This window comes from Peromyscus californicus, unplaced genomic scaffold (genome assembly GCF_007827085.1).
Source record: "Peromyscus californicus insignis strain IS unplaced genomic scaffold, ASM782708v3 Scaffold_8__1_contigs__length_139910024, whole genome shotgun sequence".
Lineage (NCBI taxonomy): Eukaryota > Metazoa > Chordata > Mammalia > Rodentia > Cricetidae > Peromyscus > Peromyscus californicus.
In genome coordinates this window covers 41,955,793-41,969,363 of record NW_026294606.1, presented here as the reverse complement: position 1 = coordinate 41,969,363, position 13,571 = coordinate 41,955,793, and the positions used below count along the sequence as shown (strand labels likewise).

General features: G+C 38.3%; 1 protein-coding gene across 1 annotated transcript; it reads right to left on the bottom strand.

The window, feature by feature from the left end:
- Positions 1 to 579: 579 nt before the first annotated feature.
- On the bottom strand, positions 580 to 10,926 carry LOC128104364 (putative olfactory receptor 2W6). The gene is made up of 2 exons (XM_052729248.1): positions 10,914 to 10,926; positions 580 to 1,523 (listed from the first exon to the last, which is right to left on the bottom strand). The coding sequence occupies exons 1-2, from the start codon at positions 10,924 to 10,926 to the stop codon at positions 580 to 582; spliced, it is 957 nt and encodes a 318-aa protein (XP_052585208.1).
- Between the last annotated feature and the right edge of the window lie 2,645 nt (positions 10,927 to 13,571).

Sequence of the window (13,571 nt, the reverse complement as noted above, 5' to 3'; positions counted from 1 at the left end):
ACACAAGAACATAAAACATGATTCTTTGTCTTCATGTGGCCACTGTGTGTACTTAAACTGGTATGAAAGGGTTAAAAGCTTTACTATTCATTGATAGCCATCTCCTCCTGCTACTCCTTGTTCCTCACTCTGTGTGTCTCTGTCTCTCTGTCTGTGTCCTCTCTCTGTCTCTGTGTCTCTGTCTCTGTCTCTGTCTCTCTCTCTCTCTCTCTCTCTCTCTCTCTCTCTCTCTCTCTCTCTCTCTCTTCCCCTCCCCTCCCTTCCCATCTCCTCTCCTCTCCTCCACATCTCTTCATTATCTGACAAAGGCAGCTTGAGAAGCAAGCAAGGTTTACTTTGACTCCCAGTTTCCACACATACACTTCATCACAGTAGGAACTGGAGTGGAGGCAGCTGACCACACTATATCCATAGTCCTGAACATAAACATGGTGAAAGCTAACATTGTGCCTAAGAAATTCTAGCTACTAAGTGAATGCCAGATAAATGGTCTTGAATGGACTGACTAAGCTGCCTGTGACAAAGGCCGTTGCTCCTTTAGCTCGCCACACTCTGGCTGAATTTTTTTCTCCATTGACCTCACACTTTGCCAGAGTGTTTGTCTATTCCCAGAATTCTCCTCACTGCACTCTTTACATCTTTGTTTCTTAAGGTGTAGATCAAAGGGTTAAGGCTAGGGGTGACAATGGTGTAAAAAAGAGTGAAAAACTGTCCTTCCTCATGGGATATGGTATTCTGGGGCTTCATGTACATATAAATGAGTGTTCCATAAAACAGGGTTACCACCGTGAGGTGGGAACCACATGTATTAAGGACCTTTTTCCACCTTGCTGCTGACTTGATCTTCATCACTGCCTGAGTAATGACTCCATAGGAGATGAGGATAAGTGATAGAGGTACTAGAAGAAATATAACTCCAAGAGTAAACACAACAATCTCAATTACTCTGGAGTAGACACAAGCCATCTTGATCAACGCTGGCATTTCACAGAAAAAATTATCCACTTCCCGGTGCCCACACCTTGGCAACTTCAAAGTCAAGGAACAAAGAATTAAGGCACTGCCAAGACCACCCATCCAGGCCGACAGCACCATCTTCTGGCAAAGAACAGGGTGCATTATTACTGTGTAGTGAAGAGGTTGACAAACAGCAGCATAGCGATCATAGGCCATTACAGCCAAGAGGAGACATTCTGTGGCTCCCAGGTCCAGAGCAAAGAAGAACTGGAGCACACACCCTCCATAGGTGATAGACTTCTTTGGACCCCATAGATTTACCAGCATCTGCGGGACAATGCTAGTAGTGTAACAGAGGTCCACAAAAGACAAATTAGATAAGAAGAAATACATGGGAGTATGGAGCTGAGAGTCCAGATAGGACACTAGAATGATGGTTGTGTTTCCTACCAGAGTCACAATATAGAAGATGAAGACAACGACAGAGATGGCGTGCTCCAGTTGTGGTCGACTGGAAAATCCCAGAAGGATGAAGTCTGCCCCAGAGCTTCTGTTCATTTCCATCACTCCTTAGGAAAGGCTAAGAGACAATACTATGGTAACCAAAAATAATTTCAGCCTTGGGTGAAATGGAAAGTCACTGACTTTTGTCACAAAGTGTCTAAAACCCATCCATCTGGATGCATCTTCTTATTGGAGCATATTTAAAATATTTGTCAATGACTAGTCCATACTTGTTTGTATTCAGATGATTCTACAATGTGCTGAACTCAGTCCCTGTGCATTAGAAAACATTGAAAAGCATGAATATGCAGTATCACCTCACCCATGGTTCTGTGTGTTTTGATTGTGTGTTAAAGCCATAATAATTATAAAAGTCACGTTATATACCATATATGTGTGTATATGCATGTATGTAAGTATGTATGAATGTGTGTGTGTGTGTGTGTGTGTGTGTGTGTGTGTGTGTGTGTGTGTGTGTGTGACTCAGGGCTTTGCAGTGTCACTTGTGCTGGCCTTGAACCACCATACCCTGCTGAAATAGAGAAGATCTTGAAATTTTCCCCTGGAATTATGACATTTATCACTTGATGGTGATAGATCTTTCCTTTATCAAAGGAGCTAAACTTCAAGTAAAAAGTTTTTAACTCTTTATGTGCTCCACCACTTGATAGCATAATCCTTGTTCTCGTGTTCATTTACAAATGCCTACATCCCAGCCATTATAATTATCATAACCATACGACCACCAACACCTCATCCTTCTCTTCTGAGTTTTTCTCTGTTCAACGTTGTGAGCATTATGCTTTCTGTATCAACTTTGCTGTTCATAGTTACACTATTTTGTTGTTGTCATTGATGATATATCTTTGTTTCTAAAGAAATAACCTTTCTAATTATTAACCTTTATGTGTTTTGTGCCACTTTGAATACCTTAAAAATGTCTGTTAGATATTCTGCTCAACTTTATGGATCTATTTCAGGGTTAAACATTGAACCATTTCCAGAATCTTTTGACCATCACAGACACATAGCAACAGCCACTGTCAGCTTTGGGTCCCTCACCCACTCCACAGAAGAAGCCAGGCAAATGGTTCAGTAAGAGACAGTTCATACAGCAAGCAGTGGAGTGACCATCCTCATCAAATTCAATAGCAAGTAGGTTTTCTGGTTATTGTGGAGCCTGTTAAGAAAAACCATCACCTGGTTACCTCTTAAAGAGAATAGATAAGGAATAAAACTTTCATCAACCTTGCTATTCCTGCATCATGTGACATATCTGTGCATACATGCAATGTTTAGTCATTCAGCATCTTTTTTGTCAGTGAGCTTTGAACCATGAACTTCAGACCTAGAACTTCTTATATTTATAGTGTTCCCATAGGCATGAAAATAAAGCGCCTCATTTTCATTATAACAAGGTGATGATAAATTACCTCAAGTAAATCATTGTTGTATAAACCTTAGAGCATGAAAATGTTTTAATTATGAAAATGAGTTTTATTCACAAATTATATGGAGTGACAATGTAGTTTTTCCTAGTCTAAAATGTAAATTTAGCTGAATATCAAGCTTTTATATTAATAGGATGCTTTTATATAAGTAGGAAGTCAAGCATAGGGCTTAGATGGACTTTTTTCCTTTTCTTTTTTTTTTGGGCGGGGGGGGGGGGGGGGGGGGGGGGGGGGGCGGGGGGGGGGGGCAGTACTTTTTGAGACAGAGTCTCTTATAGCTCAAGCTGACCTTAAATCTGCTGTGTAGCAGGAAATGGTCTTGAATTCAGGATCCCTCTGCCTTTACCTCCCAAGCCCTGCAAGTGCTGGGCTTGCTAGCATGTGCCGCCACCCCTGATGAATTCCAAGCAATGTACGTGGTATTAAATCCCAGTCATAAACTGTACATAAGCTGTACTCTTGGGCAGTAATTTAACCTGTTTGAATGCTAAGCTCTTCATATGTGAAGTGGATATAAAAGTATTCCCTTCTTCAGTGAGAGGTAAGGAACATTAATACTCATGAAAGTTCTAGAACCTGTGCTTATATTTAATTTTAAAACAACAGACTACCCACACTTCAAACAGGCACTGTTCTCCCTGACCCCTTCACCTTTTGAGATACTCATTTTACATGATGGTTTAGAACTAAACTCAAATTTCTTGTTTTTTTTTAGCCTGACTTCTAAGATACACAAATGTACTTCTGTGCACAAAAATATGCACAAGCGTAGTATAATACATATCCTGTACAGAGAAACCATAGGATCAGGAGATGACTTCAGCTCCCGAAATACTGTGGTTATAAGCTACCTGTGTTCATTGGATTTCTTAAAGTTGAGAATGTTCAGAATTAAAAAGCCATGATTTCTAAAGTAGAAACAAACCTCAGAAGTTCTGACTCCATCCCTCTCCAGTACAGACACTCTTTCCAGAGAACATTCAGCAACTGCCATTGTGTAACAACTGCCATTGTGTAACAACTCCCATTGTGAAACAACTCCCATTGTGTAAGCTCAGTGGCAGGGAGACTGGCTTTGCCTTTAAGTGGTGCCTCTTTCGATGAACACAAAACCTCCTTTTGGTGACACCTAGGCACAGGCTCTTCGTTTTAATTCCAAAAGAAACACCAAAAGTAGTCTACCTACCATGGCCTCACATCTAATGTGGTTTAGTTAATAAATAAGACAGATACAATATCAAAATAAGGAAGATGCTGAGTAGATAATCAGTCTAGTAACTAGGACCCAGTCAAAAATAGTACAACCACCCCAGAAGCCTTCTTTCCACCTCATTCTTCATAACTCTTCCTGAACCACCCACTACCGTGATGCTTACTGGTGATCCTTCCCTTTCATTTTATTAGGTTAAGGATGTAAATGTAAGTATATATTGGATCATTTAGCTTATCAAAAATTGGAGGTCCTAGCCGGGCGGTGGTGGCTCACGCCTTTAATCTGGGAGGCAGAGCCAGGCAGATCTCTATGAATCCGAGACCAGCCTGGTCTACAGAGTGAGATCCAGGACAGCCACCAAAGCTACACAGAGAAACCCTGTCTCGAAAAACAAACAAACAAACAAATAAATAAATAAATAAATAAATAAATAAATAAATAAATAAATAAATAAATAAAATTTAAAAATTGGAGGTCCAGCAAGATGACTCAGCAGTTACAAGGCCCTTATAGTGTAAGCCTGAAGAGCTGAGTTCCATGTCAGAACCCATGTAAGGATGAAAGAAAAGAAGTAATTCCCAACAGTTGTTCCTTGGCCAATATGTGCATCACACAGACACACACATACACACACACACACACACACTAAATAAATAAATAAATAAATAAATAAATAAATAAATAAATAAAACCATTAAATGTGTCTTAAGGTTTTTTTTAACTTTAGAAGTTATTATCAAATAAACTCTTGGATTTCTTTTTGCAGGAAGAGTGCTGAACCAGATGTTCCTTGTGCTGCCTGACCTTGAATTTCCAAGTTTGTTTTGTTGCTGTCCGGTGGCCACCGTGGTTCATCCATGCTCAAGTCCATGAAGTCAACAGTGAAAGCACACCATAGAAAAGCAACACTATGGAAGAGAACTGGGAGCATCTGTGATCTCGATACCTTTCCAAAACATACGTCAGTATTTTCAGATGCAAATCTCACTAACTCGTCATAAAGTGTGGATCACTTAAGACCCTGGGCATTCTCGTCAGAAATGCCACAACAGAAATGCTCTTTGTAATCTCATGTTTTTACCTAAACATAGCATCCTTTATGTTTTAACCACTCTATTTATCAGAGTAAGCCTTTGACTTCAAATATGGGCTGTTATTTAGCTTTAATATGAAAGGGAGTATGTTATTAAAATTGAGGCTTTGGATACTATACCCGAAGACACAGGTGGTAAAAAGTGGCATGCTACATTTGAAACAAAGCTGGTTTGTACTTGGCTTATTTCAGTTTCCAATAATGTAACATTGTTCCATTTGCTAAGTTCAATAATTTTTAAGATAAGTGAACTAAGCATATCTGGGAATAGTTTGATATGTATAATGATCTGGTGAGAAAATAGAAACAAGATTTTGAAATTGTCTTAATACTTAAAAACATGTTCACTTACTAATAATAAACCAAGATGTATGTTGCTGTCATCCAAAGTCCAAACAGAAAAGGATCAGGTCAAAAGAGTTAAGATCCTGGCTTCAGGAAACCTGTGTGTCTTCCGGCACCAGTCTCTGCCTCTTCTCTACTGTGTCAACTTTATCAGGCTCATCGGCTTTTGTAGCTCTTGGTTTCTGACCTGCTGGTATCCAAATGGCACCTGCTTTGTTCAGTGCTTGGAGGAGGCTCAAAGGACAGAATAAATCTAGAATACTTAGGGTGGGGCTTGATGCCTGAAAACCACTCAGAAACTTCAAAATATACAAACTGTCGATTTTGAATTTTAGCCCTCCCTCCTAAGAGGTCTCCAGTGTGTCCATATTACGTATATAGTCTACACCTTTCAGAATTCTGTTTTTATGTTCGACTGAGGCCTACACTGTCTATGACCTGGTTCTGGGTCTTCTGCTGGATGCAGGAGACAATACTCACCAGAGGACAGGATGATGAGACTATGTTTCCAGGCAGGAAGTTGTCATGCTTTTCTCTAGTCCGAATGTACCCATGCTGCCACTAGGATGATCTCTCCTTTCATTAATAATGCAGAGGAAGTTCTTGTGCAGAAAAGTGGGAAAGTGCCAAAAACACAATTGGGTTAACTACCAGCTTTCTTTATATCCACCTCACAAACCTGTTCACACTTAAAAGCAACAGTTGGACTAAGATGCAATAGTAATAGTATCTTTTAATTTGGATGTTGGATTAAAATTAGATCTGAAAGCAATGGAAAAATCAGTAAATCAGTTTTGGCTAACCATATTTTGGTTCAATATTTGAAATTGTTTATTGCATTTTCTTATTCATAATTATACCTTGCATTTTGCATGAGAGCACTGTGTTGTTCACTTTGTATTCCAAGGCTATTTTGCTATAGTGAAGAAGTACTTGTGCTCAACTCTAAAGGCTACTGTGTTAGTGTGGTTTAGGCCCAAAGGGATTGGTGTTGCCCAGAGGTGATTAAGGAAATCTGTAACTATAGCCAGAATCCTATCCAAATAACAATTTTATGAAGGGCTCCCTTAAGACAACGGTTTCATCTCTTCCTTTTGCTTTAGATTTTTTATTAATAAAGTTAAATTTTATTAATTAATTTTATATAATATTTTATATAAATATTTATATTTATAAAATTTATATAAATATTTATATTTATATAATATATAGCACTTTAAATTATATAATTTTATTATAATAAAATAAATTTTATTAGTTAAAAGAAATTAATTTCATAAATTTAAATACTTAATATTATATTAAGTTTATATTGAAAATTAGAAGTATGACATTATCTATAAAAATTGACAGATTATTTAAAACATTTTTTGATCAATGGATATCAGATTGAAGAATTTATTATCTAAGTGTTGCATCTACAGAACAGAAAATAGTTGGTCTCTTAACATATTTATGAAGTAATCATAATTGTTAGTGAATGAATTACCTCATCCTTATTTCATTGTCAATGAATTAAAATAACAGATGAAAATTCTTAAAGCTATCCCCAATTTGAGGACTGGAAATTTAACAACAGCTTAGAGCCTCCTGCCTTACCACTCTTCCCTTATTCCTATCTGACTCGTAGGGAATCAGAGTGATGAGTCATGTTCGTTACACACTTGTTTTAAAAAGTAAAATGTAACTTAACCTACATTAGTATGGGAGTGCTTAAATAACATGTGTTCTAAAATTTACTTGCTTTTAATTTAAGCAAAGAACATATGCCATTCTGGGGGATTTTCTTCTTTCACTTAACATTTTTTGTACAATTTATTCAATACATTCTGTCTAGCTGTGGTTCACAACCCATTGTATAAGCGTGCTATTATTATAGATCCCAATACCGATAGACATTCACACACATTATAGTTTTCAACTTATGTGAATGGTTCCATAATGAATGATTACATACAGCTCTCATTGAACATACAGTCAAGAAAGTCTTTGTGTGTGTGTGTGTGTGTGTGTGTGTGTGTGTGTGTGTGTGTGTGTGTGTGTGTGTCTAATATAGGAATTGCTGGTTTATGGAAAAGTTAGGAGTAACCTTTACAAGCCATTTCTCCCCAAGGAATTTTATCAGTTTGTCCTACACTTACTACCTATAGAGTATTGATCTACATACTCTACAGCACATGGCATTATAGACTTTTAAATTATTGCCAGTTGAAATGGTGTAAATGGTATCTACCCATATCCTTGTAGTGTTGTGAGATTCTGATCAAAAGAGTCAGGACACAGGGTTTCTCCAGGGAAAAAGTGTTAATGTGCATTCACAAACTTGAGCAACCTCTTGTTCAAAAAGAACCCAAATGACGAAAACAGTTAAAAAAAAAAGGGGGGGGGGGTGATTGTGGTCTTTATTACAGTAGTGAAACACTAAGACAGGGCATCTCTGACTCTCCCGACAACTTGAGATAAGATTTCTCAAACCTGGCCCTGGATTTTTTGCTAGTCTATGGCTCTTGAAGTATTGTTATCCCAAGAGGTATAATATGTAGTTTAAACTATACATAGAGTATATATAAAGTGGTATAGTTTAAACTCTACATATACATATATGTATATGTGTATTATACATAATTTCAAGTAAATATAAAATGGTAACGCCTTGCTTATTTATCAGTGTTGTTTATCCCTCTTTCTACCCTCTCATTCCGTATTGCTCTCCATCCTCCCTTCCGATTAACTCCCCATTTCCCCATTTCTCCTTCATAGCACCTGTGCCATTCCATTCCTCACTCTAAAACTCCTGCTTCTCACCCCCAGCCCCTTCTTATTTCCCTTGTTTCTGTGGTTAATAGGGGTTATACACATCTATACACTTGGAACTAAGAACCACAAATGATAGATAACATGCAACATTTGTTTCTCTGGGTCTGGGTTACTTAATTCAATATAAAATGCTCTAGTTCCATTTATTTATCTGCACACTTCATGATTTCACTTTTCTTTACAATAGAGTAGAATTCCATTGTGTATATGTGCCACAGTTTATTATCCATTCATCAGTGAAAGCATATTTAGGTTGTTTCCATTTCTTAGTTACTGTGAATAGAGTAGCAATGAACATGGCTGAGTAAGTATCTGCAGAGTGGGATGTCCAATCCTTTGGGAATATGCCCAGGAGTGGCACAGCTATGTCTTATGGTAGATATATGTTTAGCTTTTTGAGAATTTCCATGCTGAGTTCAAAAGTGGCTATATCAGTTTGCAATCTAACCAAGAATAGACAAGAATTTCCCTTTCCCTGCAACCTCACCAGCATTTGTATTATCTTGATATACTTATTCTAATGGGGATGTGATGAGATGCATTCCTCTAATTGCTAAAGGAGTTGAAACTTTCTGAGGTATTTCCTAGCCATTTTTATCCCAACCCTTAACTGGGTTGTTTGTTTTCTTGGTTCTGTTTTTTTTTTTTCTTTTGAGATGTTTTATATTTTTTGGATACTAATATTTTCTCAGATGTTGTCTTAATTACATTTCTATTGCTGGGACAAAACACCATGACCAAGGCAACTTTTAAAGAAAGCATTTAATTTGGAGCTCAAGGTTCCAGAGGATTATAGTCCATGTCCATCATGGTGGGTAGCATGGCAGCAGGCAGGAAGGCACGGCGCTAGAGCAGTAGCTAAGACAACAACCGTGGGGCAGAGAGAAAGATAACTAGGAATGGCATTGGCTTTTGAGACCTAAAAGCCATCCACAGTGACATACCTCTACCAACAAAGCCACACCTCCTAATCCTTCACAAACAGTTCCACCAACTAGAGATGAAGCATTAAAATATATCAGCTTATGGGACCATTCTCATTTAGACAACTAGATTCTACTCTTGGGCCCTTATAGGCTCCTGGCCATATCATAATGTAAAATACATTATTCTAACTCCTAAAGTTCCCATAGTCCTTCACAGTCTGAACAGTGCTTAAAAATTCAAGTCTCTTCTGAGACTTAAGGCAATCTCTTAATCTCAATCTCAAGCAAAATCAAAAATCAAATTATATATTATAACATAAAATGTCAGAGCTTATACAATACTATTTCAAAAGGGAAGAATTTGGGCAATCTGCTGAAATGCTGGACCAAAGTTAAGACCAAAACCCAGCAGATAGAACTCTAACCTGTAGTTGTATGTCCAATGTTAAATGGCTTAGATAGCTACTCTCTTCCAGCTTTGCTGACTGCCACACTCTTCTCTCCCTTGCATTGGCTCCACTCCCTGGGTGCAGCTTTCTTTGGCAGGCATCCCACGCCTCTGGTATCTCTAATGTTTGGGGATCCTCACCAAAATCCAGGCTTCACTTTTACAGCTTCACACAACGGCTTCTCCAGGCCTCTGTTCAGGAACACCATTGTCAGTCACATGCCTGGCCTCATCAGTTTTCCTTAGCCACGGAGGAAGATCCAGGGCTCCCTTTAAGGCTCTAAAGCCAGAACTACAGGGCCAATGGTGACAAATACAGCCTATGTAGGATGGAACCTGGTCCCTCTCCTTGAATTATGTTTGTGAAAGCTTTGGTTTATTGCTTCCATTTGTTGCATTAGCTTTCCTTTTTAAAAGTTGTAAGATTAGCTGGACAGATTCTTGCCCTGAGGACACTGCTCCCTTTATTCCATTTAGCTTCAAGCCTCTCCTTTTCTCCTGCAGCATATGCCTTAGCTCCAACATTAAATTTCCTGGTTCTCATCTCCTCAATCTGTACATTTTGTATTTCTTTTTGCCTCACTTGCTCTTTTTCACTGTAGGCCTGCATAAGAGTGATCACTAACAACTGAGTGACAGAGTCAATATTAGGTTGTCTTGAAATCTTCTCTGCCAATAAAATTAGTCTAAAACTATTCGATTTAGTCTCAGGTATATCTTTAGGACAAGGGCAAGAAGCAGTTATATTCTTTGCCAAAATACCACAAGAATTGTCTCTAGCCCAATTGCTAATATTGTTTGCCTCTGAAATCTCTTGAGTGGGCCTCCATAGTTCACATGGTTCTCACCATTACTGTCTTCCATGATCCTACTAGGATTAACTCTACTCATTCACAGCAGTCAACTGCTTTTCTAGTCCAAAGTTCAAAAGTCTTCCACATTCCTCCAAAACACAGCAGCAGCCCCAACCATGGTACCAACTTCTCTCTTAGCTCCTTTTCCATTGCCATGACAAAACACCATAACCAAGGCAACTTATAGAAGAAAGCATTTAATATGGGGCTCAAGGCTCTATAGGATTAGAGTCCATGGTCATCATGGTGGGGAGCATGGCAGCAGGCAGGAAGGCATGATGCTGGAGCAGTAGCTGAGAGCTTACATCTGATCCACATGTACAAGGCAGAGGCAAAGAGAGCGCTAATAATGGAATGGCCTTTGAAACCTCAAGGCCCACCACTGAAGACGTACCGTTGGTAGAATGGTCATTTCACAATATTAATTTTACCAACCCGTGAACGTTGGGTGTCTTTCTATTTGGTAGTTCTTTCTTTCTTTTCCAGAAATCTCAAGAATTCGATGCAGAAGTCCTTTACCTCCTTGGCTAGTTTGTTCCTAGATATTTTTTGAGGCTATTGTGAATAGGAATGTGAACGTAATCTCTTTCTCAGTGTGTTTGTTGGTGAAGCAGAAAAATTGCTGACTTTTGTGAGTCCATTTTCTTTCCTGCCACTTTGCTGATGCATATCATTTGCAAAGAGGTTTAATTTGATTTCTTTTCCTATTTATATCCCATTAATTTCCTCTCTTGTCTTATTGTTCTAGTGAATGCTACATTGAAAAGGAGTGGGTGCACAGCCCTGTGTTGTTTCTGATGTCAGGAGGATTACTTCAAGGTTTTTCCATGTAGTATGCTATTGACTGTGGGTTTATCATATATCTGTTGAGATATGATCTCTCCAGTCCTACTGTCTCTAGAAACTGTATCATGAAGGCATGTTGAAATTTGTCAAGATTTTTTTCTGCATCTATTGAGATGACCATGTTATTTTGTCTTTAAGTCCACTTACATGATTTGTTACATGTATTGACTTACGTATGTTGAACCATCTCTAGAATAAATCCAACTATATCATAGTGGATGAAGCTTTTTATATGTGTCTGTATATGGCTAGTAAGAAGTTATTGAGTATTTTTGCATCTGTGTTCATCAGGGATATTGACCTGTTTTTGTGTTTTTTCTGGGGTGTGGCTATGTGTGTTTCTTGGGGAAGACTATTGCTTGTTTTTGCTTTGTTTTGTTTGTTTTAAAGCTAGAAGAGAGAAAGAACATAAAGTTGGGTAGTTAAGAAGGTGGGGAAGATCTGAGAGGATTGGGGAGAGAAAAATATGACTAAAATATATTGTATGACTTTTTTTCAATAAACAAGAAATAGCTTAGAAATCCCATTGATAAGTTAAATGCAAAATGGGGAGGAGGTTCAAATTTTATTTGGAAAAGTTTCTATCTAAGTGATATATCAAAATGTTAGCTTTAAATTGATTATTTAAATAACTTTCCTACAGATGTGTTGTAGACCAACCCATTGAAATAAATAAAATGTCACATGGATATGTGCTCATTCATCATACATTTATGAACATTCTATCATCCCAAATGCAATGACAATGAAGTGATTTATCTTGATTAAGCAAATAAACTTCTACATTGAATGTTTATAAAAAATAAATAAGTAACAAAACAGCAGTGATTGATTCTCCTCTCTCTGTCAATTACACAGGCGAAGCCAGGGTGTTCTGCCACATAAAGCACTGGCTGTTGGCTGTTCCTGTGTCTAAAACCTAACTGGGAGCTCATGTGGAGCTCGGACTTCTAAGATGGCTTCATCAAAGACTGGCGCCATGCCTGGTGAGACTTCTCTCTACCGAGAGATACTGTTGTGGAATATTCCCTTGCACTGTGTGAAGTTGTGTCACTGTGATTGGTTTAATAAAGAGCTGAATGGCCAACAATTAGGCAGGAAGAGATTAGGGAGGATTTCTGGGAACAGAAAGGATTCAGAAAAGAAGAAGGGGCAGTCACCAGCTGGACACAGAGGAAGCAGGACATGTAGAAGGAGAGGTAAAAGCCTTGAGCCATGTGGTAGCATGTAGATTAAAATAAATGAGTTAAGTTAAGAGCTAGTGGGGTGAGCCTAAGTTAAGAACAAGAATTTATAATTAATAGTAAGTCTCTACATCATGATTTGGGGGCTGGCAGTGTAGAGAAAGACTGGCTACAAGATGCCATCTCTCCATGGGTTTGGGGGGCTCTAAGAGAAGAAGTTTCCAAGCCTCTTCTATCACCTTCTCATGCCAAAGCACATAACAGGGCCACCCTAGATTCAAGGGATTGGAAAGTAAATTGACAGTGAGAGTAGATTTCTTGGTGGTTATATTTACAGGGAATCTGCCAAAATATAATCCCACTCACAAAAAAAGGATAGATACTGAAAGTTTTAAAAAGCATGCAAGAATAAAAATGCAGAAATGACTGCAATCAATATGTACCTTTCAAAAATAACTTTAACAGCTTCAGTTCTCTGTTTAAAAGACACAGCTGACTGAATGGATTAAAGACAAAACCCATCCTTCTACTGTCTACAAGAAACTCGTCTTACACTTTGCACAGCCTTGGTGCAGGGAGGAGGGGCTTGAACCTGCCTCAACTGAATGTACCAGGCTTTGCTGACTGCCCATGGAAGATCTTGCCTTGGAGGAGGTGGGAATGGGAGGTGGGTTGGGGGAAAATGCTGGGGGATGGGAGGAGGGAGGACAGGGGAATCTGTGGCTGATATGTAAAATGAATAGAAAAATCTCTTAATAAAATAAATAAATAAATAAATGTCATTTAAAGAAGGAAAGAAGAAAGAAAGAAAGAAAGAAAGAAAGAAAGAAAGAAAGAAAGAAAGAAAGAAAGAAAAGAAAGAAAGAAAGAAAGAAAGAAAGAAAGAAAGAAAGAAAGAAAGAAAGAAAGGAAGGAAGGAAGAAAGATGTCTTA